The sequence below is a fragment of the Natrix helvetica genome (genome assembly GCF_964273705.1).
Source record: "Natrix helvetica genome assembly, chromosome: 1".
Taxonomy (NCBI): domain Eukaryota; kingdom Metazoa; phylum Chordata; class Lepidosauria; order Squamata; family Natricidae; genus Natrix; species Natrix helvetica.
This window is the reverse complement of record NC_138548.1, coordinates 125,911,168-125,938,822: the sequence shown is the minus strand read 5'-3', so window position 1 is coordinate 125,938,822 and position 27,655 is coordinate 125,911,168. Positions and strand designations below refer to the sequence as shown.

Sequence of the window (27,655 nt, the reverse complement as noted above, 5' to 3'; positions counted from 1 at the left end):
ACAGACTCTTTCACTAGACAAGGATCGCCTTATCTAACCCTCCATAGCATGGGTGTCAAACTCACGGTGTCACGGTAGCATCATGTGATGTATTGGGACTTCCCCCCCCCCTTTGCTAAACCAGGTGTGGGCGTAGCCAGTACGTGACGCATCCGGCCCGGGGGCTGTGAGTTTGATAGCCCTGGTCTATAGTGGAACTATTAAAAACATCCATAAGAGGTGGCTACCCAGCCTCTTCTTAAATGCCTCCCAGAATGGAGAACCAGTTCCTCCATAGGCAGACTGTACCATTGCTGTAGAGATTTTTCCATTGAAAGTTTTTATTTATATGTAAGCATCAGAGAAATATGCCAGAACCCCAATGCCAGATTTCTCTTCTTCCTTTCTCTTGCAGTTCCAAGCTAGAAAAGATGCCATCGATCCCTGAAGAACCAGAACAGGGGGAGGGTGAAGTTGAACGCTTCACCATGCCGGATTTCTTGCGACCGCTGCATGATCTGGATGTGGTGGAATCCAAAGAAGCTGTGCTAGAGTGTCAAGTGGCTGGTCTTCCTTATCCAACCATTACCTGGTTCCACAATGGGCGGCGCATCGAGAGCTCCGAGGACCGCCGAATGACACAGTGTATGTTCCACCCTGCAGGTTTTCTTGCACACATGGGAATTCCTATACGAAATAGGGTCAGTTCCAAGTTTTGGGGAGGTCCTTGGGCAAGTAACCTTCCAAGGGCCCTGCCATCTTTATCAGCAATAGCCATCAGACTTTCTGTCTATTATTAGCCCTGAGCTCTACTGCCTGCTTGCTTCCTTGCCAGCTGGTTGGGTGTGAATGAACAAGCAGTAGCAATAGCAATTAGCCTTATATAGCAGTTCCTTCTTTCTTCATACCACCATTTTTTCCTGTGCACTCTGGACTGAGTGAACAGATATATCCATCTGCAAGTTCATATGGTGATTTTTTTTTTTACTTTAAATTTCTAACCTCTCCCTTTTATAGGATCTCATCAGCTTTATCCAATTATAACTTTCTCAGCCTTCTTCCTCTTGACCCATTCACCCGTCATTCATAAATACATCTGCTCTTCATTCAGGCTGCCTGTCACACCAAGTATAGACATTCAACTGTATTCCATATTCACTGGAATTCTTGACTCTATCCCCTTCTTTCTCTACACATACACTGTCTTCAGTACTCAGCCCCCCTGCATTCAATTTACATTTATGTTTTTCTAAGACACCCTACTTCTTTACCTAAAATGGGCAGAAGCAAGTTCTTAAAAACAGCCTTTTTTTTTTTGCTTCTTTCAACATAATGCAACCTTGGGGTTGGTTAGCATCTTGAATGCCCTTCCCTTCCCTTTTTCATTTTAATTACGTATACTATTCTTGTTTTAACCTCCTCCTATTGAAATATAATATTTTTACATGGTTTTTATGTTTTTAATTATACACTGTACTGAGTCGGTGAGATGGGTGGTAGTCTATATTTGATATAAGTTTAAATAAATTCATTTCTTGCAACAAACTCCATTCTACTACATTTTAACTAGCATTTGCAAGTCATAAAATCCCTCCTTTAATAAATATTCTATCTTGTTATGCAAAGTCATCTACTTACTTAATATATTGCCATTTAGCTGTAATTTGCAAATTAGGTATTCCACTTTCCTGCCAACATAGTTTCCTTGTTATTTGGTAAAAAAAAAAAAATTAACAACGTTTTATTGGTTTTTTTAAAGTTTTACAAGGAAAAAGGTAATGGGTAAATACAAATTTTGATGGTTGCAATGTGTTGCCTTGTATACCTGTCTCCCTCCATACTCAAAGTATACATTTGCAAAGAATTTCATTACTAAATTGTTACATATAGTCAGCATATAGGTTCAATTAATATATTCGGTCAACTTATGTCAAGCAATTTTTCTTATTCATTTCTGTGATCTGGTTTTTCTCGGTGTCGCCCCATCTCAATTTTCAAATCCATATTATTTGCTGCATCATACAATCTACTTACCATTCACTGCAAATCACTTGAGTTCACTGATTCATTCACTGATACCAACCACATGGTATCATCTGCATCCAAAAATACATAGCTTCACATCCCAAACCAAGGCATCTCTAATGACAATCCTAAGCATTTCTTAAAGAATCATCCATAAATCCATTAAATAGTCAAAGGGTGACAAACAGCCAAGTTTTACTTCCTGCTCATTATTGATCTATTCACTAAATATTCCATTTATATGATATGTTTCCACTTTCCACAGATAGCACCCCATCATCAACTCCATAGTTGTATAGGCCATATTCATGTCTATATTTATGTTATCATAGTTTTTCTCCAAATTGACAAAGGTAGAATAAACTTTCTTCCACACATTCCTCTATTTATCTATGATTTGCTGAACAACAAAAATAGAGCCTACACATTTGTTGCCTGGCATAAAGCCTCACTCCACTTCCCAGATTTGCAGATTGTCACCTCTTATATACCTTTTCAAGCAAACATTTTCCTAAGCATACTTCATAAACTAATACGCCTGTAATTTTTGTGTACGTTCTTGCTCCTTGTCCTCAAACTGTGAGTTGTATCCCTTAAGGGATTGCAGGCAAATTTGAGGAGGATGACACTTGATCCAATTCTGCGTGGACATGGGTGGCCTTTGAGAAAATGCTGGCGCTGGACCAGATTGTATGCAGCATTTGGGAGCTGGGGTTCTCCCTCAGTGACTTTTGCAATTGGCTTCTGTGATAGTCTCAACACATCTCTTGAGTACTTGCCAAGGTCACCTTCTGAGTTAGAAGGCAGTAAAGAGGTGGTGACAGTCACCATCTTGTCATCAGTTCCTTAATTCAAATATATGTTCCTGGTCCCATGTGGTTCCTTTGTAAACCTAGTGAAAGAATTGACTCCTTTAGCGCATTTAGAGCGGTTAGGATGTCCATGCTAGATTCAAATCAACCTGATCTACTTGGATCTAAATATTGCACACCTTTAATTATCACTGTTCACTAGAGTTTAACAAACAATTATCCCTAACCTATGAATTCCTATTTTTCTATGCATCTCCTCAACATTAGGTGATATCAGTTCATGTCACCTGATATAATTTAGCTCTTTCATTCATAATCTATGCCTTAACTTTCTTCCGTATATATCCGTCAATTCCTTTGAACAAGATTCATATCGATTCATTCATATCTATTACATCCTTCTTATTTCTCTTATTTCACAGATATAGCAAATATCTATTTTCCTTCCTTCTAGTTCATCAATTAATTGAGTAATTAATTCTTTAACATTTAGTCCTCTAGCTTTCCAAGTTGGTCACACTCTTGCATATGCTATGCTTTTTCTCCTAATAGAAATTTACTATGTTACCAAAATGCCATAGTAACATTTAGTCCTCTAGCTTTCCAAGTTGGTCACACTCTTGCATATGCTATGCTTTTTCTCCTAATAGAAATTTACTATGTTACCAAAATGCCACTCATCATATAAAAATTGTACTGGGGAATTCTGGGAGTTGAAGTCCATGCATCTTCAAGTTGCCAAGGTTGAAAAACACTGGTCTAGTTTGTCAAATTTAGTTGCACTTCAGTCATGTGCAGCAATAGGAAGGAAAGTTCTAGTCAGCTTTACACATGTTGGCTGGGGACTGCCAAACTCAAGCCAAACTGTATACAACAGAAAATAAAACCAGATGGGAGGGGGTTGAAGAACTGATGAATGCTATTCTCTGATTGGTCAGTTGGTGGGAATATTGCCCAGTTAATGGTGTTTTGAAAATATTAAGAAATGCCAAACCAATGAAAATGACCACAGGTGAGGTTGAAGCTACTTTTGAGGGATGAAGAATTGAAGTGTTGATGAATATGGAAGTGTCCTAAAATATATATATATATTTGCTCCTATTCATGGCATTCAAAATTCATTATCTGGGTTTGTTACTGCTACAACTTGCTTCAGGATTGGATATGGGCTAGCTGGCAGAGTAAGTTAACTCACAGCTCTGTTATCACCTGACTCTGTGGTTCACCTTCCAAATTTGTAAGGAAGAATGATCTTAAAATAGCCCTGGAAATACTCATTTCTTGCCAGTTTGCCCGTTATATTCTCCATACTATTTCCTCAGCAGTATTTTCCTACAGTCTCTCTGTAGCTGTTTTGTTGGCTCCCTGCTCCTAAAAATAGTGATCTCATCTTGTGCCCTTGCCCTTTTCCCACCCTTCACCTCTTCATCTGTCTTTCCTCTTTGCAGATAAGGATGTACACCGTTTGGTCTTCAACTCTGTCAATCATGCCCATGCTGGAGTGTATAAAAGTGTTATTGCCAACAAAGTGGGCAAAGCCACCTGCTATGCTCACCTCTATGTCACAGGTAAGGAAAGAAGCTGGGGTATGGGAAGAGGTTCCTATTCATTTTTGACAAACTTCTGCTTAAGCATTCCAGGTGTGTTAGGCTACATCTGTTTGGTTTTAAGGCTATGCCTGCTGAGTGGACATGAGCATAAAAAGGACATGTCCTCCTCCTGGTCTGTAACCCTCGCAGAGATTATTTTCCTATAGCACATGAGATTCTGCCTAGTCCTCTATTTCTTGATTGGTATGTGTAGAAAATCACCTAATATACAGTACTTGGACACAATAAAGTGACTTAACAATAAAACAACATAATTCTTGATATAGCTGATGAAAGGGAGGAAGACCAGAGGTAAAGCCCTATTTTTCCCTTTCCCTATGTTTGTCTTTTACAGATGTGGTACCCACACCTCCTGATGGTCCACCAACCATAGCAGCTGTCACTGGCAGAGGTGTCACACTGAACTGGAATGCGCCAAAGTGGCTGGATTCAGCTATTGGTAGGCAAGGACAGGAAGGCAACAGGGATGCAAAGGGAAATTTTTACCCCCAGATTCTACTGTTCTAGAGTTTAATGGGTTTTCAAAGGCAGGCCATAGCACATGCCGCAGAAACCGGGTTGTTCTTGGGCATTTGTGTGCACAATATGGGGTGGTCTTTGTGACAAAGTCCCCTCTAATTGATAGCTGCCATTGAAGTTTCTATTGCATCCCACTCAACCTGGGTCCTGCTGATAGGGAAAAGGCATCACTCAGCAGCACGAAATTGGCAATTATGTCCATATCAGCACTGAGTGGTTTTTGCTTTCCAAAATCATGCTTTCTGCAAGGTAAAATCTTGTTAATTAGACTATTAACCCAGAGAGGTGGAGGAAGCGGGGGATTAGGGGTTTTTTAGTAAAATGTTTTTTAAAAATTTTAAGGGGTTCCAGGGTTGGGGGGGGTGGATCAGGTCAGGAGTGATGGTAGAGCCAGGCGAATAGGTGTGGTCGAGAGAGGAGGGAGCGGAGTGGGGGAGGAGAGGGAAGACAGCATTCCAATACAGGGCTCTTTGATACCAACGGTCGTGGGGACGGGCAGGTGCGAGGACAGATTAAGAACACGTAGTCGGTTGGGAGACCGTGGTTTTTGGTCATACCCGGTCGCTTGTACCAACCCCCGCATACTAGGTGGTCAGGATCTACAGACCCAGGGCCTGAGGCTGTTGTTATGCAATGCAAGGTCCATTGTCAACAAGGCCCCCCTCATCAATGATCTGATTCTGGAGGGGGAGCCGGACCTCGCAGGAATAACTGAGACCTGGTTGGGCCACGAGGGAGGTCTACCCCTCGTGGAAATGTGCCCACCAGGTTATCGAGCATTTCACCAGCCTCGGGCCCAGGGAAGGGGCGGTGGGGTAGCAGTGATTATCCGGGAAGACCTAGAGCCGAGAGAGTTCACTGTGCCGCAGACATCCGGGTGTGAGTCCCTTGTCGTGAGATGGGGCCCAGGGAGGCAGTTGGGCCTGCTGATAGTATACCTGGCTCCTCGCTATACATCAGCGGCCCTGCCCGAACTCCTCGAGCTGATCGCATCGGTGGCGGTTGAGACCCCCAAACTTTTAGTGATGGGGGATTTCAACCTGCCGTCGATGGGAGAAGCATCCGAGGGAGTTCGGGAGTTCATGGCTTCCATGACAGCCATGGACCTGACTCAATTAATTCAGGGCCCTACACACGAAGGAGGCCACACGCTGGACCTTGTTTTTGTCTCCGGCCAGTGGATGAGTGATCTGGGAATAGGGGATTTAACTATCACTCCCCTGTCATGGTCAGATCACTCACTTCTCCGACTTGACTTCCCTGGTGCTACCCCCCGCTGCGGGGAGGCGGAACCGGAAGGCATTAGATGGTTCCGCCCCAAGCGCCTGATGGAACCAGATAAGTTCCAGACTGAGCTTGGGCCACCTCCTGTAGACCTGACCCGCCCCCGGGTAGAGGACCTGGTAGCCGCATGGTACAGTGCGACTGCCGGGGCCCTAGACCGAGTGGCGCCTTTGCGGCCTCTCCTGCGGCAACGAACCACCCTGGCCCCTTGGTTTACTGAGGAGCTAAGGGTGATGAAACACCACAAGAGACGCCTAGAGAGTCGTTGGAGATCCTCCCGCTCCGAATTTGACCGAACACAGGTACGAACCTACCTTAGGACGTACCTTGTGGCATTAAGAGCGGCCAAACGTCGACATTGTGCCGCTCTTATTGCGTCCGCAGATAACCGTCCTGCCGCCCTGTTCCGGGTGACCCGCTCCCTTCTGTTTCAGAGGCCGCGGGAAGCCCCCCTACAGGGCAGGGCAGAGGAATTTGGGAAATATCTGCAGGATAAAGTCGCTCAAATCCGGAGGGAATGGGTCCCTTTCAGTGGTCCAGTGGAGACGCCAGAGGCGAGTCTTGAGAGACCATCCTGGGAGGAGTTTGACTCGGTTGCCATCGAGGATTTGGACAGGTTACATGGACGTCTGCGACCTACCACATGTTTATTGGACCCGTGTCCCTCCTGGCTTGTACTGGCATCCTGGGAGGTTACACGCGACTAGCTCCTGGGCTTAGTGAATGCTTCGTTGGGCGAGGGGTCTCTGCCGGCCGCCTTAAAAGAGGTGGTTGTGAGACCCTTACTCAAGAAGCCTTCCCTGGACCCAACGGAGCTAGCTAATTATCGTCCGGTCTCCAACCTTCCCTTCTTAGCGAAGGTTGTAGAGAGTGTGGTGGCCCAACAGTTTCCACGTCACCTGGATGAGAATGATTATCTAGACCCGCGCCAGTCCGGCTTCCGACCCGGGCACAGCACGGAGACGGCCTTGGTCGCGTTGGTTGATGATCTCTGGAGGGCCAGAGATAGGGGTTGTTCCTCTATCCTGGTCCTATTGGATCTCTCGGCGGCTTTCGATACCATCGACCATGGTATCCTGTTGCGCCGGCTGGAGGGGGTGGGAGTTAGGGGCACCGTTTTACGGTGGTTCGGCTCCTACCTCTCCGGCCGGACGCAACGTGTGTTGGCAGAAGAGCAGAGATCGACCCTGAGCCCCCTCACTTGTGGGGTGCCACAGGGGTCGGTTCTCTCGCCACTCCTGTTCAACACATATATGAAACCGCTGGGCGAGATCATCCGTGGCTTTGGGGTGGGATACCATCTGTATGCTGATGACACTCAGCTATACATTTCCACCCCGAACCACCCCAACGAGGCCGTCGAAATGATGTCCCGGTGCTTGGAAGCCGTACGGGTCTGGATGGGTGACAACCGACTCAAACTCAACCCCTCCAAGACGGAGTGGCTGTGGCTTCCGGCTCCCCAGTTCAACCAGTTGCTTCCATCTCTGGCCATCGGGGGCGAGCAACTGGCCCCCATGGAGCGGGCGCGCAATTTGGGCGTCCTCCTGGATGCCCGGCTGTCCATGGATGACCATGTAACAGCCGTGGCAAGGGGGGCGTTCCACCAGGTTCGCCTGGTGCGCCAATTGCGTCCCTTATTGGACCGGGATGCCTTACGCACAGTCACCCATGCACTGGTGACGTCTCGCCTGGACTACTGCAATGCTCTCTACATGGGGCTTCCCTTGAGATGCACTCGGAGACTGCAGTTGGTCCAGAATGCGGCCGCGCGGGTAATTATGGGGAGGACTAGGTACTCCCATGTAACACCTCTCCTGTGCGAGCTGCACTGGCTTCCTGTAGTCTACCGGGTGCGTTTCAAGGTTTTGATTACGATCTTCAAAGCGCTCCATGGCACAGGACCTAGTTACTTGCGGGATCGCATCCTGCCCCATACATCCCTACGACCAATCCGCTCACACAGAGAGGGACTTCTCCGGGTGCCGTCCGCTAAACAGTGTCGGGGGGCGACGCCCAGGAACAGGGCCTTCTCTGTGATGGGCCCAGCCCTGTGGAATGACCTCCCCCTTGACATCAGGATTACTTCCGATCTCCGCTCCTTCCGTGTAAAGCTCAAGACCCACCTTTTTCAATTATCTGGCCTGGCTCAACCGTAGTTTATCCTCTCCTCCTGACAGTCCTTTTAAATTTGTAATTTTATTTGGGGTATTTTTAAATGGTTAATTTTATTATTATTATTATTATTATTATTATTGTGATATATGTAATTGTTACCTCCTCCGTGTATGTATATGTATGTGTATGTGTGTATGTGTATGTTTATATGTATTTATGTATGTTTTTATTGTACGTCGCCCCGAGTCCCTTGTGGAGAGGGAGCGGCTAACAAATTAAATTAAATTAAATTAAATTAAATTAAATTAAATTTTACCTTGCAGAAGGCATGATTTTGGAGAGCAAATACCATCCAGTGCTGATATGACTTTGCTAAACAGGAACCTTTCAAGAAATTTATGGGCAAGGGTGATACAACAGATCCTGTGAATTTGGACTTACAAAAAGCATTTTGTAAGGTTCATCACAGATTCAGCAGCAGTCAGGGCATATAAGGAGTGGTGGATTCCTCCCAGGGTATATGTTGCTAGCTATATGATTTGCTTAGAAATGATCTCAAATTAGAAGTGAGTAGCAGGGCAGTCAGGTTTGCTAATGGAACAAAACCATTCAGCATAATAAAATCAAAGCAGGATTGTAAACAATGTTTGAAGAATTTTTCTACACTTGAGAAATGCCCACCAAAATAACAAAAACAGTTCAATGTAAAGAAATGCCAAGGAATAGATACTGATGGGAAGAAAAATAAATTTTATTTATTTATTTATTTATTTTACTGTGCTTCTAGACCGCCCCCTCTCCCAAAAGGGACTCGGGGCGGTGTACAGTCCATGCAAAAATATATCAGAATACAATAAATAGAAGAATTAAATATGTACAGTTAAATGTGGAGGAGGTTAAAAATAGAATTAAAAGAACTGTACAGTTAGCCAGTATATATAAATATAATTTTAAAACCCCTAAGACACACACAAATTAAATTAAAAACAATACCCCTAAAATAACCAGTTAATAGTACGTTTACCAGGAGGAACAGTTGTAATTATGCCAGGCCCGCTAATCGGAACAGGTGAGTCTTCAATTTTTTCAAATAAACCAAGCTTCCTGGATATATTAATGGTATGTGAATGGTCTCTGGTTGATCAGGAAAAGGATTCTGGGAATCGGAGTAGAAAATGTCTGCCTTGTGTAAGGATGCTTTAAGGAAAGAACAAACTCCCTGCTTAGAATGATTAAGAGGAATGCATATAAGGCAGCCAAGAAAGCATTGCTCTTCTTTTATGTATAGCAGCACTGCACTAGATAAAGTTCCTGTCACCTTGCTTAACTGGAAAAGTACAAAAAGAAACAACACACAGAATGATTAATGGCTAGAACCCAGACTTAGCTATTTCCACACCACCGACACCAACTGGGTATACCATTAATATATCCAGGAAATGTTGGATTTCAGCCAGGGTTCATAATGATCCAAGGCTGCTCATTAGGGGGAAGGGAAACACTTTATACAGAATATGCATTGTATAGTTTCTCTCATGGACTGCCGTATTGCAGACCGTGGCAGGTTCCTACTCACAAAATGTTGATCTCTCTTGTGTGTTCCTGTGATCTAGTCCAGAATGCTCTCACTTAGAGTCACAGCTTATTGGCATTTTCCTTCCTCTATTCTTAGACCCTGCCTCTGTCACCTATATTCTCCAGCAGCAGATCCTGGGGTCCAGCCACTGGACTGTTGTTACTACAGGCTTGCATCAAACCAGCCATACCATTCTGGCTCTAAAAAAAAACATTTTCTATATGTTCCGTGTACTCACAGCAACGGCTAAGGCTAACAGCAAGCCTTCTCCACCCACAGAACCAGTGCAGCTCCTAGATCACGGTAAGGCACCCAAAGAATAAAAGGCAAGGAAATGGCTATTTTTCATGAGAGAGTAAAATCCTACTAAAAGTACTCCTGCCTTCTCGTAGAAGCAAAGGCAGCTGAGCTAACAAAATGCAACGAACAAAAACAAAGTACCACCAGTCACCTCTTCTCCTACCACTACTCCTTTTCTCAAATCCTGACCCTTTTCCCAGAAGTGCAGCCTTTAAAAATCACACACACACAGGCAGGAATCAGCCCAACTTCAAAAAGGAAACCAAAGAAAACAATCCAATGATACATGGTCCGTGCTGAAATAACAGGGGAGCTCAAGTTTTTTTTAAAAAAAAATGGAACTGCTTGGCAAAAGGAAATTGTTCTTTTTCTGCCACACAGTGAATCTGTGGGAAGAGAGCCAAAATGGTGGGGAGAGGAAGGAGAAGGGGAAGAGGTAGTCAAGAATGGAATTGGGAGGAGGAAGAGGTGTCATCTCATCTGTTCGCACAATTAAAACTAAGGGTAAATTATGTATCGATGGCTAGGAGGGAAATTTGAACTCGGGAATCAACTCCTTGCCTGACACTCTAATGATTACCCAAAAATGTCTCTTTAGATTCAGGAGGATCAAAGGCATTTATAACAATGGAAGAAAAATGTATGTTCCTACTTCTTCATTTTTTCTTAGACCATGGTTGTTCCAGTTCAAAAGAATTCAGTTACCTGGGATTCCGGGGGAGACATTAAGCCATTCCATTGGGGGGTTCACCATCTCTACTGTTTGTGGGAGAGGCAGATAGGGTGGGGGCCAAGGGCCAAATTATGTTCAGGGTACGTGGGTTCGCTGTTTAAGAGCGACCGCGCGTTCCGACCCTCATCGCCCTTCTCGCACCCCTGGTGCTCGGGATCACAGGACCCTGGTCTCCAGCTGGTGTCGCTTAACGCCAGGTCCGTGGTACATAAGGCTCCCCTCATTTATGACCTCATACAAGAGAGTAGAGCAGACCTGGCATGCATTACGGAGACCTGGTTGGGCCATGAGGGGGGTGTTCCCCTTAGTGAATTATGCCCACCAGGCTTCCGGGGGTTTCACCAGCCGAGAGCCCAGGGCAGGGGCGGGAGGGTGGCGGTGGTTATTAGGGAAAGTTTCGGACTTCAGGAGGTCACTGTGCCTCAGATAGGCGGGTGTGAGCCCCTTTTTGTGAAATGGGGCCTTGGAGTTCAGGTGGGCCTTTTTGTTACGTATCTGTCTCCCTGCTACGTTTCATCGGCCCTGCCGGAGCTGCTGGATATGTTAGCTGGATTGGTGGTTGATTTCCCCAGGCTTATAATCCTGGGGGATTTCAATCTGCCTTCCATTGGCGAGACATCCGAGTCAGCTCGGGAGTTCATGGCTTCCATGATGGCTATGGACCTAACTCAGTTAATTCAAGACCCCACCCATAACAGGGGACACACCCTCGACCTGATTTTTGTCTCTGGGCAGTGGATGAATGATCTAGATTTAGGGGATATTTCTATCCAATTCTTGTCATGGTCTGGTCATTTCCTCATCAGGCTTGACTTCCATACTGCTACCCCTCGCTGCAGGGAGGCGGAACTAACTAGATGGTTCCGCCCCAGGCGCCTGATGGACCTTGAAAAGTTCCTGATTGAGCTTGGGACTTTTCCTGAATCCCTTGCTCACAGCTTGACCGAAGCCCTAGTGGAAGCCTGGGATAGGGCGGCCACTGGGGCCTTGGATCCTGTTGTGCCTTTGTGGCTTCTAACCCGGTGTCGATCCCGGGTAGCTCCTTGGTTTACCGAGGAGCTCTGGGAGATGAAACACTGGAAAAGACACCTAGAGAGTGGCTGGAGGGCCAGCCGGTCCAAATCTGATTGAACACTAGTAAGAATTCATATTAAATCCTACGTAGTGGCAATAAAAGCGGCAAAATGGCAACATTTTTCTACTCTTATCGCGTCTGCAGATAACTGCCCAGCCGCCCTGTTTAGGGTGACCCGCTCCTTACTTAACCAAGGAACTGGGAAAGACCCCTTGCAGGGTAGGGCTGAAGAATTTGTTCAGTATCTGCAGGATAAAATCGCTCAGATCCAGACAGGCTTGGACTCTGACTGGGTAGATTCGGGCAAGTTGACAGGGATGAATCTTGTGGAGACTATCTGGGATGAGTTTGACCGTGTAACCCCTTAGGGCATGGACAGGATTATGGGGAGACTCAGTGCTGCTACTTGTGTGCTGGACCCATGTCCCTCTTGGTTAGTTTCGGCTTTCCGGGAGGTGACACGAGGGTGGCTCCAGGCGATTACCAACACTTCACTGAGAGAGGGGTTCTTTCCCACCGCCTTGAAGGAGGCAGTGGTGAGGCCCCTCCTTAAGAAGCCTTCCCTGGGCCCAGCTTCTTTAGCCAACTATCGTCCAATCTCCAACCTTTGCTTTGTACCTGGATGAAGCTGCCTACCTGGATCCGTTTCAGTCGGGTTTCAGGCCCGGGTATAGCACGGAGATGGCATTGGTTGCATTGGTTGATGATCTCTGGTGGCCTGGGACAGGGGCTGCTCCTCTGTCCTGGTCCTATTAGACCTCTCGGCAGTTTTCGATACCATCGACCATGGTATCCTACTGCAACAACTCGGGGGGTTGGGAGTGGTGGGGGACCGTTTTACGGTGGTTCTCCTCCTACCTGTCGGATCGGTTGCAGTTCGTGTTGACTGGAGGACAGGGAGCGACCCCAAGGCGCGTCACTTGTGGGGTGCCCCAGGGGTCGGTTCTCTCACCCCTCCTGTTCAACATATATATGAAACCGCTGGGCGAGATCATCCGTGATTTTGGGGTACGGTATCATCAATATGCTGATGATACCCAACTTTTCATCTCTACCCCAAACCACCCAAACGATGCCCTCGACGTAATGTCCTGATGCCTGGAGGCTGTGCGGATCTGGATGGGGAGGAACAGGCTCAAGCTCAATCCCTCCAAGACAGTGGCTGTGGTTTCCGTCATCCTGATTTGTGCATTTTGTTCCATCTTTGATGATAGGGGGAGAAATTTTAGCCCCCTCAGAGAGGGCCCGCAATCTGGGAGTCCCCCTGGACATGCGGCTTAGTTTAGAAGAACACCTGATGGCCGTCACCAGGGGGGGATTTTATCAGTTGCGCCCCTTCCTGGATCGGGGTGCTCTGTGCACAATCATTCATGCCCTCGTCCTTTCTTGCCTGTACTGTAACGCTCTCTACATGGGGCTGCCCTTGAAGAGCACCCGGAGGCTTCAGCTGGTCCAGAATGCGGCCACGCGGGTTGTCATGGGGGTACCTAGGTGCTCCCATGTTACACCCCTTTTAGGCGGCCTGCACTGGTTGCCAGTTGTTTTCCGGGTGCGATTCAAGGTGTTAATTATGATCTTTAAAGCGCTCCATGGCTTAGGCCCAGGGTACTTGTGAGACCACCTACTGCCACTGGTAGCCTTCCACCGTCCAGTGCAATCCTACAGAGTTGGCCTCCTCAGGGTGCTGTCGGCCAGGCAGTGTCGGCTAGCGACCCCCAGGGGGAGAGCCTTCTCTGTGGGAGTGCCTTCCCTCTGGAATGAGCTGCCCCCCGGAGCTTCGCATAATCCCCGACCTCTGGTCCTTCCGACGTGCCCTAAAAAGTTGGCTTTTCCAGCAAGCCGGCCTGGCCTGAACAGAATAAAATATATGATTAATTTAATTAATTTTAATTTATTTTTTAAAATTTTATTGTTAATATTAATTGGGTTTGTTTTTGGATACTTTATTTAATTTCCTGTTTAACTTTTGTAATACGTGTTTTTTTTTAAATGTTGTATGCCGCCCTGAGTCCTTTGGGAGTAGGGCGGCATATAAATCCAATAAACAAACAAACCAACAAGCAGGATTTCATACAAAAGGCTGTGGACGCCTTCTTCAGAGAAACTTGCTCGCTGTTCTTTTGTTGCAATATGAAGTTGATGACAGCCCTCAGATTTTTTGAGAACACTTGCCGCTCCAAAAGCCTTGGTTTTATAGGAAAAATTATAAGTCACTGGAGGCTCTAAATCTGTAACCACCATAAGCAAAAGAATAATTTATGTCTGGCTTGCTTTGGGGTTGATCCAACTGTCTGTTTCAAGATAGAAAGTTTTCTTTCCTACCAGGGAAGATGGATGTTAAATTATTTCTATTTGTGAAATGTATTCCTATTGGTAGTTGAATATTAAATTATCAAGAGGAGTGGTCAGCATTATAAGCAGGACCTTTTTAGTAGTAAACCATTGTTTCTAAAATCCTGTCACAATAATATTGTTTTTCAAATGGATCTTTTAAAAACGTTTGCTAAAACCAGTGATTCCAAGTGGTGTCCTTCAAATGTGTCAGACTACACTTCCCAGAATTCCTAGCCAGTGTCCCCAACACATCTGGAACGTGTCCTATTGGGAAAAGTTGTGAAGAACATTCTTCATGCAATACAAGTTTTATATAAGAATGGAAAGAAGTCTACCCATTGCAGCATTTGGCTGAGATGCTATTTAAGAATGCCTTTGGTACAATCTGATCTAAGAAAGGTGATTCAGGCCCAGTGGCTAAGAAAAGGGAATGCTATTGACTTATAATAGTTCATTTAGTGACTGTTCAAAGTTACAATAGCACTGAGGAAAGTGACTTTTGACCACTGTAGCATACCCATGGTCATATGTTCAAAATTCGGATGCTTGGCATTCCTCGGTCACGCGATCAGATTTTGTGACTTTCTGACAAGCAAAATCAATGGGGAAGGCAGGTTCATTTAACAACAAGGTTACTAACTTACCAACTGCAGTGATTCACTTAATAACCGAGGCAAGAAAGGTCGTAAAATGAGTCAAAACTCACATGACAAATGTCTCACTCTGTAACAGAATTTTTGGCTCAGTTGTGGTCGTACGTCAAGGACTACGTGTATATGGAAGTGGTATCGTAGATGAACTTCATTTAATATACAGTTCAAGGAAATGTACCCCAGCAAATTGAGAAGCATGAAATCTCTCCCTGCGGTGATTGTGTAGAATTTCTTGGATCTGTGCTGGGGGCTCTAATGTGATGGGTTGTGTTCCCAGGTCCGTATATGGCAGAGGCCCCTATAATCTTGGACAAGCCAGATGTGGTGTTTGCAGTAGAGGCACAGTCGGTTTCCATCACTATAACTCTCAACCACGTTGAGGCTGCTGTCACCTGGAGGAGGTAAGTCAGCCGCCCAATATATTTTAAGTCTACTTCACAGTTGCCCAGGTGAGTGTGCAGGAGGCTCAGAAGCTGCTAGAGATGACAGAAAAACTGTTAAGCATCTTTGCAGAAGGGAGGCAAAGATCCAAGGGAAGATACTTTTTAGGTTCTTAAAATATAGAAGAATCGTGAATTGTGTTCTTACTGCTGAGCTTCCATACATACGAAGCTTCAAGCCTCTTCCATGTTGATGTTTGCCTCCTTGCTATAGTTATCAACTTGAGGTTGCTGTAAAATGCTTAGCAATTGTCCCCCCCACCCCCTTCTCCTTCTCCTTCCCCTTCATGTAGCAGCCAGCACTTTATTTAGCCAAAGGTGGAGTGCCAAAAAAGTGGAGCTAGTTGCATCCCATAATCTGTTTTTACATTTTTTGTTAGCTTTTTATGGGAAGGAGGCGGGAAAAGCCCACCACTGTCACTACTCTGTTTGGCACAGAAGTAGGGGTCCGCATTCCCCCAGTCAAGGTACTGTGTCCCCCTTGGCTTCTGGACAAAGAGTATAAATTGAAGGAGAGGAGACAGCATAAGGCAAGACTTTTGGAAGTAACACCATCCTACAGCTCCAGAGAAATGCTGTGAAGCTATTGTGCAGCGTTTCTCCCGGAATATGGACCAAGTTAGTTGTGGAATTAATTAGATGGGCTTTCCAAGATGATTGGAAACCCTGTGTGTTTTGGAACATGTGAAAGGAGAAGTTACAATTAGGTTCCACAGCCTAAAGTCAAGTGGTGATATTTGTCCACCAAGGGACATTGGTGGAAGCCTGCTGCTTATGGAAGAGGCTGAAAAACAGGATACATGTTGAACACAGTTGCTTTCTACCAAAAACTCTTCTTCTTCCTTCTTCCTCCCAGGGCTGGCATAGTGCTCAAGGATGGTGATCCCAACTGTGAGATGAGCATGCCTGATGATGATCAGCACACCTTGCGATTCCTCCGGGTGGGAAGGGGAGATGTGGGGGAAATAACCTGCGAGGTGAGCAACCAGCATGGATATGATCATGGCTTCATCAGCGTGGAGCTGGCAGGTATGGGAGATCATCCCACTTCATTCCATCTGAAGACTGTCCCATGACCGTTTTTAATCAAGTTATTAGGAGAGGGCTGCTTTTCAAACTATTGTGTAGTGCATAAGTAGGGTTATGGCATGCACACCCTACAAACTCACGTCACAAGTACAGAGTCACCAACTATGAGAGATTCCTGGTCCTATTGGTTAGTAAAGCCCTGAACTTTCACACATTGCAGGACAATACTCCCCATGGAAAGGAGTGAGAATCTTTCTGGCAAACTTCTCCCTGGTCCAGCTGAGTATGTTTTTTTTTCCTGTTTCCAGAGGCACCACGTTTTGAATCAATCATGGAAGATATCGAAGTTCGAATAGGTGAAACACCACAGTTCGCAGTGGTAGTAGAAGGCAAACCAATTCCAGATATTATGTGGTACAAGGTGAATATGTATCCAATTTTGAGAAGATTTTTTGGGTTAAGAATACCTGCAGAATGTTCTCAGATTTTAAGAAGTTCTTGATGATGCCTCTCAATGTTAACTGGCAGGGCCTGTTTCCTTCCCAGATGATCTTAGATGCATTCATCTTAGTTCATTCCAGATTTTTTTTTTTTGGATTGGCATAGTTTTTTTTTTTTGTTAACAGCCAGGCTGAGCTATTTCATCACCTGCCCTGTCAAAATACCAATACAGAGGAAGTATTATTTGGTTGGCTTCTTTTTTTTTTAAACAAAGTTTTATTGGTTTTTTAAAAAATAAAAAGGAAAGGCGTGGTGGAATAAGTTACAAATTTTGGCAGTCACAATATGTAGGAGGTGTCCCCTCCCTCCGTGCTCATAATTTCCACTTATACATAGATTAATTTAATACTAAATAATATTTTGTCAGCATATAAACTTTTATCTTCAAATGATTTCAATCAATTTATATCAAGCAGATTTTCTTGCTCATTTTTGTGATCTGAGTTTTCTTGGTATTGCCCCTTCTCCCCCCGCCAGCAGAGCTCCGGCCCCTCCCGTGTCCTGTAGGTCTGGTATATGGTTGGCTTCTAAAGCTGGCTGGAGAATTCTGGGAATTGAAGTCCCCCAGGCTTAAAGTTGCCAAGGTTGGAGATCCTCTGTTCCAGACTGTTTTTTTTACAAGTCCTTTGTCTCCCAAATCTATCTCCATTAGAATCAGGTGCTCCTGACTGAAAGTAACCACCTGAGCTTCGTATATGAGGAAAGTGAATGCTCTTTAGTTGTGCTGAACACAACAGAGCAGGACAGTGGAGTCTACACATGTACTGCACGCAACCTGGCTGGAGAAGTGTCTTGCAAGGCTGAACTTGTGGTTCATGCAGGTATGTGATACTAATAGGGATGAGCATCGTTGGAAGCCCTGGACACCAAGAATAGGCAAACAGCTTTGTTTCCCAGTTGCTCCTGGACCATGGTAGATATCAGGAAAGTCTACGCTTTTTGCTGCTTTAATCAGTCCCAATGTTTTTGAGGTCACTTATTGAAATTAGATGCTCAAGACTGGAATTTGGAAGGCAAAAGTTCCGATTGTTTTTATTAAGGGCAGATGATTAGGTTTATGTGGAAACACCTAAATATCTTAGTTTTACCTGCAGAGTGACTGATGACAGATCTCTTGCATATCTCTCCTTTACCACTTTGATGTCTTATTGATTTTCAGCCATACCAGATTCGGATGCTGCACGAGCAGAAGAAGAGTCACACACAGCCCGCCGTCTTGCTGACTATTATGATGCCCATGAGGAGATCTGCAGGTGAGAGAAAGAGGGAATGAAAACGAGGAAGATAAGACAGGCAGCAACTGTGACTAGTTGGGTTGGGACTTTTTTTAAATAGGGATGGAGATGGAGACAGGTTTAGGCTAAAGCCAAGTAGGCACTGGCCTAGGGCTCCAAAGCTTAGGGGGTGCCAACAACCCCCCTCCTTCCAAATCATTCTAAAGACATAAAACAGTGGATGGCAGAGCTATCAATCAATGTGACATATTAATGAATGTGACACGTTGGAGAGAAAAATATTTACGTGAAATCTTTCAGAAGCGTCTTAGTAAGGGCTGGATAACCTGGATTTTGTTCTCTTCTAAGCAATGCTCCTCATTTCTGTATCAAATCTCCATCTAAGTTGAACATAACCTTTTGCTCGACTCCCCCATCTTTTCACTTTATCTTCCCCTTCCTTGGCCTGGAGCCAGACGTAGAGTGACAGGGCTTGGTAAAAATGAGCACAGCAAGAAGGAATAAAGTTGCCTGATGTTTCACGATGTCCTGTTTTCTAGGGGAGCCTTCTCATACGTTCGGCGAGTGACCCAGAAAAGCACCGGCTTGGCTTTTGCTGCGAAGTTCATCCCATGCCGGGCCAAAGCCAAAAAATCAGCCCGTCGTGAGCTGGGCATTTTAGCTCAGTTGGACCATGAACGTATTGTGTACTTCCATGATGCCTTTGAGAAGAGGAATGCCCTCATCATCGTTACTGAGCTGTATCCTCTTTCAGTTGTAAGGCCGTGTAGGCAGTGCAATGATCTGGGCAATAGCCTGTTTTGAGGCCACAATGAGCAAGATTGGGGTTTTTCTTTTTTATTGTTCAAATTTTATTGATTTTAAAAGTTTTACAGGGAAAAAGGGTTAAAAGGTTATAGAACATTTTGACAGCTACATCGTGCGGTGGGGAGAAGCCCTCCCAGGTCTCACAACTTTTACAAACAAAAATAGAAAAATATCAACATCTACATAGGTATTAGCAGTTTTGAGTTTAACACAAAATCATCAGTATGTTTCAATCATTTTGTTTTGTATCACTTCCATAAAGGTACATTGTAACAATAATTGCAATAATGTTTCAAATCACTTGTGATCTGAGTCTTCTAGTTGTCCCATCCTCCCCCCCCCCGTCCACTGGCAGAGCCTCAGCCCCTCCCTCCTTTGTTTCTTGTGTAACATCCCCCATTTCACCTAAGAGAGCACTGTGTTTTTTAGTGAAAGCCTCTGCTTCCACTACTGTGTTGATTCTAATTCTACTGCCCTCCCAGAAAATCAACATGCCTTCTGGTAACAGCCACCTAAACCAGACCCCCTTATTGTATAATTTTTTTGCTAAGAAGGAATATTTCCTTCTGTTATCTCTTACTTTCTTTGGGGGGTTTTTCTTGTTAATCTGATTATAGTCTGGCCTGGCATTCATTTCTCTTTGATTATGGCTTGGGGAAACCTTACCTTAGTAAGACTACACCTAGAATACTGCGTCCAGCTTTGGTCACAACACTACAAAAGAGATGTTGAGACTCTAGAAAAAGTGCAGAGAAGAGCAACAAGGATGATGAGGGGGCTGGGGGCTAAAACATATGAAGAACGGTTGCAAAAACTGGGCATGGCTCGTCTAGTGAAGGGAAGGACCAGGGGTGGCATGATAGCAGTGTTCCAATATTTGAGGGGCTGCCACAGAGAGGAAGTGGTCAAGCTATTTTCCGAAGCATCTGAAGGCCAGATGAGGAATAATGGATGAAAGCTGATCAAGGCAAGATTCAACCTAGAAATAAGGAGAAATCTTCTGACAGTGAGAACAATCAACCAATGGAACAGCTTGCCTTCGGAAGTTGTGGGAGCTTCATTACTGGAAGCTTTCAAGGAGCGAATGGACTGCATTTATCAAGAATTGATATAAGGTCTCCTGCTTGAGCAAGGGGTTGAACTAGATGACCTACAAGATCCCTTCCCACTCTGTTATTCTCTTCTAAGAAACCTTGAAAAGCTACTCCAGTTCATTGGCCCCACTCTAGAATTGTTTCCTGTATACATTGAGCAGACAAGGAAGCCCCAGACTTCATCCCACAAATGACGTTTGAGTGCCTGCTGAGGATTTCAAGGTTGAAATTCAAGGTTGACTGTTTTGGTATCATTTAGGTAAGAGTATGTGGAGAACTCCTGGATAGGCTTTCGCTGGTCCTGACATTTTTAAGCATCTATAATTTAGGATATTGCCAAGGGAAACGGGTCACTATTATTATTATTTCTTTCTTTCTTTGCACTTCTAGACCGCCCCCTCTCCCAAAATGGACTCGGGGCGGTGTACAGTCCACACAGCAAATACATCATCCACAGTACTTTTAAAATCATCCACACTGACTTTTAAAACCTACTGTTTTCTTTAATGGATGCTTTAGCTGCACTGGAGACGAACTGCTTGAGCGCATTGCGAGGAAGTCCTCTGTGAGCGAATCTGAAGTAAGTGCCAGCTCAGATAATCAATATAGATTCTCCTAAGCTTTTCTACCTGTTCACTGTCATGGGATTTATTAATTAAAAAAACAAATCACCACAGTCTTTGCCAATAAAGCATCCCAGGTAGTTTGCAGTAAATTGAAAATGCAAAAGAGCCTTTTGTGCCAAATCACAACACAAATCATGCAGATAATCTTCCTGTGTCAGAATATATTCAGGATTAATAGATCTATAGTAACCATCCATTAGTACATTTAAAAAGATGTTTTATCTTGTGCAAAAAAGAGAGAACAAAGAAAATACTTGATATATCACTATAACGCATGTAGTTTAGAGAAGATCCAATTTCTGAACACCACCTGCTCTACTTTCAGTGCCAGAAAGATCTGGTCAAGAGCCCAAGAGGGATCTTAATTTTGATGTGGCTTTTAAGTATCCAGAGTCACTTAGCTCTTAGGGTTTGGGAATAGATAAAAAACCCTTGGAATTTTTGTTCCCTCCCTCCCTCCCTCCCTCCCTCAATTTAGTCTTGACTTCTAGTGACTGCCTGGACATGTCTATGCAATTTGCAGCAATATTTTTCAAAGTGATTTGCCATTCCCCCTTCCCAGGACTGAGGAAGTAGTGGCTGGCCTAAAGTCAGCCAATCCGCTGCTTTCTAATCCACTTCCTTTAAACACTACACCAAACTGTCTCTTAAAACTGATAGTATATATTGCAAAATACCAAAAGAAGTGTGACTAGAACTTAAGCATTAAGCATTTGGGCTATCTCGGCACAGCTGAGTCCCACATTCTCTCTCTGTCAAAATTATGAATGTGATGAGAGGGATTGTGATACCATCTCTCATGCCGGATGAAGTTCCCGCCACCATAACCTCTGCCTTGTCATGATTGAGGATTGTTATTGCAGTTTGCTTGTTATTTGCCTCTGACTAATCCCCAACAATAGTTTAACTTTTGGTGACTTCATATGAATTACATCCTATGAATGGAAATTTAGAGATGGAGATATTTAGTATTACTGATGACACCTCATTTTGAATTTTGGGGAGAGGAGCACTCCATTGGCATTGGATTTTGGAAAGGTCTCTCCAGATAAACCAAAACTAGAACAGTGTTCCTGCTCCAATTGCAGGCAGGTTATCCAAAAGGACACGGGTGTCAAACTCACAGCATCATGTTTCCAGGGGTGAAATCTAGCAGGTTCTGACAGGTTCTGGAGAACCAGTAGCGGAAATTTTGAGTAGTTTGGAGAACCGGCAAATGCCACCTTTGGCTGTCCCCAGAACGGGGTAGGAATGGAGATTTTGCAGTATCCCTCCTCTGGAGTGGGGTGGGAATGGAGATTTTGCAGTATCCTTCCCCTGGAGCAGGGTGGGAATGGAGATTTTGCAGTATCCTTTCCCTGGAGCAGGGTGGCAATGGAGATTTTGCAGTATCCTTCCCTTGGAGTGAGGTGGGAATGGAGTTTTTCCAGTATCCTTTCCCTGGAGCAGGGTGGCAATGGAGATTTTGCAGTATCCTTCCCCTGGAGTGAGGTGGGAATGGAGATTTTGCAGTATCCTTCCCTTGGAGTGGGTTAGGGATGGAGATTTTGCAATATCCTTCCCCTGGAGTGGGGAGGGAATGGAGATTTTCCAGTAACCTTCCCCTGGAGTGGGGTGAGAATGGAGATTTTGCAGTAACCTTCTCCTGCCACACCCACCAAGCCCCTCCCACAGAACCAGTAGTTTAAAAAATGAATTTCTCCACTGCATCACGTGATGTATCATGACGGTTTCCCCCTTTGCTGGGGTGGGCGTGGCCTGCGTATGATGCATCTGGCCCGTGGGCCACCAGTTTGACATCCCTGCAAAAGGATAATAATGCAGAAAGCTGGGGAAAAGCAACACCTCATTCCTCTCCTCCTCCTCCTCCTCCTCCTCCTCCTCCTCCTCCTCCTCCTCCTCCTCCTCCTCCTCCTCCAGGAAAGGGTTTCAGCTAGGCCACCAAAGTAAACTCAGCACCAGTCTCAGCACAAAGTATTGGATGGGTGAGGGATAGGAAGGGGAAGCACCGGCTTGCTTGATAGTGAACATGGAGTTACACTTGATTGCATGGACACTTCTAATGCCATTGGTTTTTTGTCTTTTCAATTCTCCCTCCAGATCCGCTGCTACATGAGGCAGATCCTGGAGGGAATTTGTTACCTGCACCGCAATGGCATCTTGCATCTTGACATTAAGGTGAGTCTGTTCCAGCATGCTTGAAGCCTTACTTGGTTTTCTGAATGTTTAGCCTATTTTGGCATGAAAGTATAATTCTCTGGCTGGCTAAATATTCACTGCATTCATTCAGTGAATGCAGTTCTCCTCTCTGCAGAGGCAGTGGAAATTGCCAGCTAAATCTTATGTTGGCTAGCACCTTTGACTACACACAGAGAAACTTTATGTCAAAAGGGACATGCCCTAGGGTGCCATGATGCTAACTATAATCTAATAGCCATGCATGGCATGGCAAGTCCATAAATAATTCAGTTGCACAGAAGTATCTGGAAAAGCTTATTGCGTCCCTAAGCTTTTGATTTGGGTGGCTTCTCTTACTCTTTATTGTTTAGTGAAAGGAAGAAGTAGGCTGGATTTACTTTTAGCTGGGGACATGCCACTTGTCCGACAGTGTTTCTTAACTTCAGAACTGTGGCTGGGGAATTCTGGGAGTTGAAGTCCACATATCTTAAAGTTGAGGAATACTAGGCTAGTGAATGATCTGTAAAAAAGTTGTGATCAGCATAGGAAATAAAAGCCAATAGAAGTTAATGTTAACTTGTTTTCTGAGAACAAAGGTTTCAAAGCTAATGATGAGACTTTGCCTTTGAAAAAATAATTGTGCATAAATCAAAATGATGGTTTTCTGTTTTTTCTCTCTCTCCTTATTTCTAGGGCTATATTGCCTTAGATGAGAGGATTTGAGGGGGCACAAACTAGGTGGTTTAATTCATTTTGTTCATTTTATGATATGCTTTTCCTTTGGAGCTTTTTCATCTCCTCTTATGGGTTAGCAGGGAAGCAACAGATTACTCCTACTGCTAGATGTATGAGCTGATTCTTAGCAGAGGTGTCTTAAATTAAGCAGAGAGGACTACAAATTCCACACCCCTGGCCTATCCTTTTAATAAGACTGAACACAGTGCTTGGTAGGAATTGTAATTTGAATAGAAGCAAAAAGAACAGGTCTTGAATGGCTGGAAAAAAATTGAAGAAGTAATCAAATTACCTGCTGTTGTGCAAGCTTTTGCTTTTAAAATAAACCTCATTAAAATTTTACCTCATGACTATCAAACAGAAGAAGGTGGGCCTTTGGGAACAGGGGCATTGCAGTACTCCTATCATTTCAAGATGGCAACCACTTTTATGAACCATTGCCTCAAATTATATTGCTAAAGTTTGCAGATAAAAGCTAAATTGATATGTAGGAAGAATTGAAGTATGTATTTTCCTTTGCCAGTTTGGCTGCTTTCTGATGAATGATAGCACTGAAATGGCATCACCATGTTATTCACCCATGCCCCATTTTTTTCTTCCTATAAATGTTTCTAAGATAGGTTAACATAGTAATAGTATTTCAACTGTCATAGGAATTATACCTTCTGTGGCAAGTTGCCATTAATTTGTATTTACTAGCAAAAATTGAAGGCATTCTGTGGGGAAAAAACAGAATTCATGAAGGTTGAATACAACTAGTAGAGAAAGACGCACACCAACATTTTGGGCTAATGTTACACATTTGGAATTTCAGGAACAGATTTTAGAATTAGTCACACAAATGGTTGACATATAAACATAGCCAATCATAAATAGTTTTCTTTTAGGAAAGAAACTAAGGCCTTTTCTCCTGTTTTTTTTTCCAGGTTTTCTTGCCTATGGCACAATTCACAGTTTTGGGCTTTTTCTTTCCCATTATCAGATTTTTGGGATACCAGAAATGGAAATGGTAGTGTGGATTTGAAACTGTTAATTAGCCCTGAAGCATGGAAAACGAATAGTTCAAAAGCATTTTTGTCAGATTGCAGGAGCTCAGATTGTTCAACATACTGAGGAAAAATGAAAAGTTGTTTAATAAGGGAGTTTCTGAGATTTTCTAGTAAAAGAATGTTTGGCATTAAAACCTCCTATAAGGAAGATATGGGAGAAACAAAATCAGTGATAATTTCTATCACTTTCTCCAATTTTGATCAGAAATAGAGATTAATCAGGTGGTGAGGATAAAAACAAAATAGTTTTCCTTTTTCTAGTAAATACCTACAGTAACATTGGCTATAGGTCTAAGAAATGCATTTTTATCAGTGTCCATGGGATAAATAATGCACAGAAGGAAAGCTGTAGATAATCCTCTGGAGAAGGAAGTAACTGTGGCAATCTCTGGTCAGCTAACAGGAATCCAAAGTCTGGTTTTGACACGAATGTTATTTTAAAATTGTAAACTATTTCCATTTTGTTTTTCCTCCGTAGCCTGAAAACCTACTGCTGGCTGAACCTGGCAGTGATCAGGTGAGAATCTGTGACTTTGGCAATGCCCAAGAACTGACTCCAGATGAACCGCAGTATTGCAAATATGGCACCCCTGAATTTGTTGGTCCCGAGATTGTCAGCCAGAGTCCTGTGTCCGTGGTCACCGATGTCTGGTAAATTGGGGCAACTACACACTGTGATGTTTATTTTTGTGGGCATCCCTGAATATAGATAGGGAGAAGGGACTTAAAGAGCATCATCTAGAGGCTTTAAGATATTGGAAAACAACTACAGCTCAGAAATGGTTCTAGGGCAATGACTGCTTAGGGCAACGTTTTTGTATCTCTGCCTAGGATTGCTAGCTTCATGAAGATGAGCCAGCTGGGAGAAAATGCCAAGCTGGCTCAATTCCACAGATTATACAGCATTCATAACTTGGCCTTCGGGGTGACATAAATCAGGTTTTTATGTCAGAACTAAAACTGCCTTGGGGAATATGAGACTAGATTGTGGAATTAGATCATGCTACACAGCATTCTTCACCATGCTAGAGTGTGCTTGTTTGAATTAAGAGTTGGGTATTTTTCCCCCCGTCAAACCATTTTTTTAAAAAAAAAAACAGGGACTCAAATCCCAGGGCTTCTGAGTTTATATTGATCAGCTTTTTTAAGATTTTCCAGGTATAGATGCCATTACTAGATGATCCGGCAAAGCAGTGAAATTTTCTCTGTCATCTCTCTTTGCAGGCCTGTGGGAGTCATGACCTATTTATGGTAAGTTTGGAGAGATAATCCAAGACTCAGAACGTTTCCACCTCCCATACAATAGTGAATAAGTGGCACAGTGAGCAAGATTGGGGTTTTGTTTGTTAATCTAATTATAGTCTGGCCTGGCATTCATTTCTCTTTAGAGTGTTTTCATGCTTGGGGAAACCTTGAAAAGCTACTCCAATTCATTGGCCCCACTGTTTCCTGTATACATTGAGCAGATAAGGAAGCCCCAGACTTTATCCCACAAATGACGTTTGAGTGCCTGCTGAGGTTTGCTGACTGTTCCCTCTCCTAGTCTCACAGGGATCTCCCCGTTTGTGGGTGAAAATGACAAGACCACACTCATGAACATCCGCAACTACAACGTGGCCTTTGAGGAGAGCATGTTCACAGGACTGACCAGGGAGGCCAAGGGCTTTGTTATCAAAGTGCTGGTTAACGATCGCCTGTAAGTAACAGTTGCTGCAAGGAACGTGGTGGTGGTGGTGGTGGTGTGTGTGTGTGTGTGTGTGTGTGTAGGTTGTAAGTTGCATCACTTCCCCATACTAATAGACGGATAGAAAACAAACTTCTCCCAAAGCCACAAAAAAGCTCTGAATAGGGTGAAAACAAAATCTGGACATACATTACAAACATTTGAGAGTTAAGATCCTGAAGAAAGCAGTTTTACTGACAACTGATAATTTTCACTACAATTTGCTTGGTCACCCATAACAAATTTTATACACACACACACAGCCATAAGTCGCTTTTTTCAGTGCCGTTGTAACATTTTACAGAGTTTTCCTTATTATTTTAGCAAACAATGTCACGACATTTAGAATAATGCATTAACCGGGGTTATACCATATGCAATTAAATGAAGTCACATTCCCGTGAGAATTAAAGCCATTTCTTCCCCTTCCTGAAAAGTTGTACAAGAAGACATTCTCCTTTTGGTAAAACAAAACAAAACAAAATATTTAGCTGGGGGTGATCAAATTGGGAAGAAAATAATCTTATTGGCTGGAATGGGTCTAGCTCCAACGATGTCATTCCCCTGTACTGATGAATGACACTTAATCTGCACATTAATTCTTCTTACCTTTTCCAAATAGGAGGCCTAATGCAGAGCAGACCCTGGAACATCCCTGGTTCAAGGTAAGTCCTACTACTATAATCTGCCTCTTAGGAAAGACCTGGAAGCCCATTTAGGGTTTTGAGGGGTGCCTCTCTATGTCTCTCTCTCTGTGTCTCTATCTATCTATCTATCTATCTATCTATCTATCTATCTATCTATCTATCTATCTATCTATCTATCTATCTATCTATCTATCTCTATCTCTATCTCTATCTCTATCTCTATCAGAAGCCCAGCAGGTTTCGGCTTCTCCCATAAATACTGAGAACAAAACTCACTGTGTCCATTTGCTTCACTCTGTACTACCCATTTTCTCTTCCAGACACTGGCCAAGGGCAAGAGTATCAGCACAGATCATCTCAAACTGTTCATATCTCGCAGGAAGTGGCAGGTAAATACCTCCTAGCAATGTGGTGGTAGTTCTTTGGTTGTTTAACTGGAGCCTGCCATTTTTCTCAACCAAAAAAGCCCGGTGAGGAATGAATAAGAAGAGAAGTTCTACCAGGCATAATCCCAACAGCTCACAGCTGCTCCTCAAGAAAAAGATGAATTCCATTTCTAAACTCCATGCTGTA

The 27,655-nt window shown here is 44.0% G+C and overlaps 1 protein-coding gene across 4 annotated transcripts in view; it reads left to right on the top strand.

Moving 5' to 3' along the window:
* Nucleotides 1–27,655, top strand: part of SPEG (striated muscle enriched protein kinase) — a 140,322-nt gene that overhangs the window by 85,566 nt on the left and 27,101 nt on the right. For all 4 annotated transcript variants that reach the window (XM_081944104.1, XM_081944106.1, XM_081944105.1 and 1 more), the window contains 17 exons: nt 395–624; nt 4,265–4,384; nt 4,761–4,865; nt 10,020–10,226; nt 15,296–15,419; nt 16,315–16,487; nt 16,796–16,908; nt 17,641–17,809; nt 18,148–18,241; nt 18,763–18,963; nt 20,644–20,704; nt 22,851–22,928; nt 25,191–25,363; nt 25,937–25,963; nt 26,256–26,408; nt 27,058–27,100; nt 27,403–27,471. In XM_081944104.1, the coding sequence (XP_081800230.1) occupies nt 395–624; nt 4,265–4,384; nt 4,761–4,865; nt 10,020–10,226; nt 15,296–15,419; nt 16,315–16,487; nt 16,796–16,908; nt 17,641–17,809; nt 18,148–18,241; nt 18,763–18,963; nt 20,644–20,704; nt 22,851–22,928; nt 25,191–25,363; nt 25,937–25,963; nt 26,256–26,408; nt 27,058–27,100; nt 27,403–27,471 (2,140 nt within the window). The remainder of the gene's footprint in view (nt 1–394; nt 625–4,264; nt 4,385–4,760; nt 4,866–10,019; nt 10,227–15,295; nt 15,420–16,314; nt 16,488–16,795; nt 16,909–17,640; nt 17,810–18,147; nt 18,242–18,762; nt 18,964–20,643; nt 20,705–22,850; nt 22,929–25,190; nt 25,364–25,936; nt 25,964–26,255; nt 26,409–27,057; nt 27,101–27,402; nt 27,472–27,655) is intronic.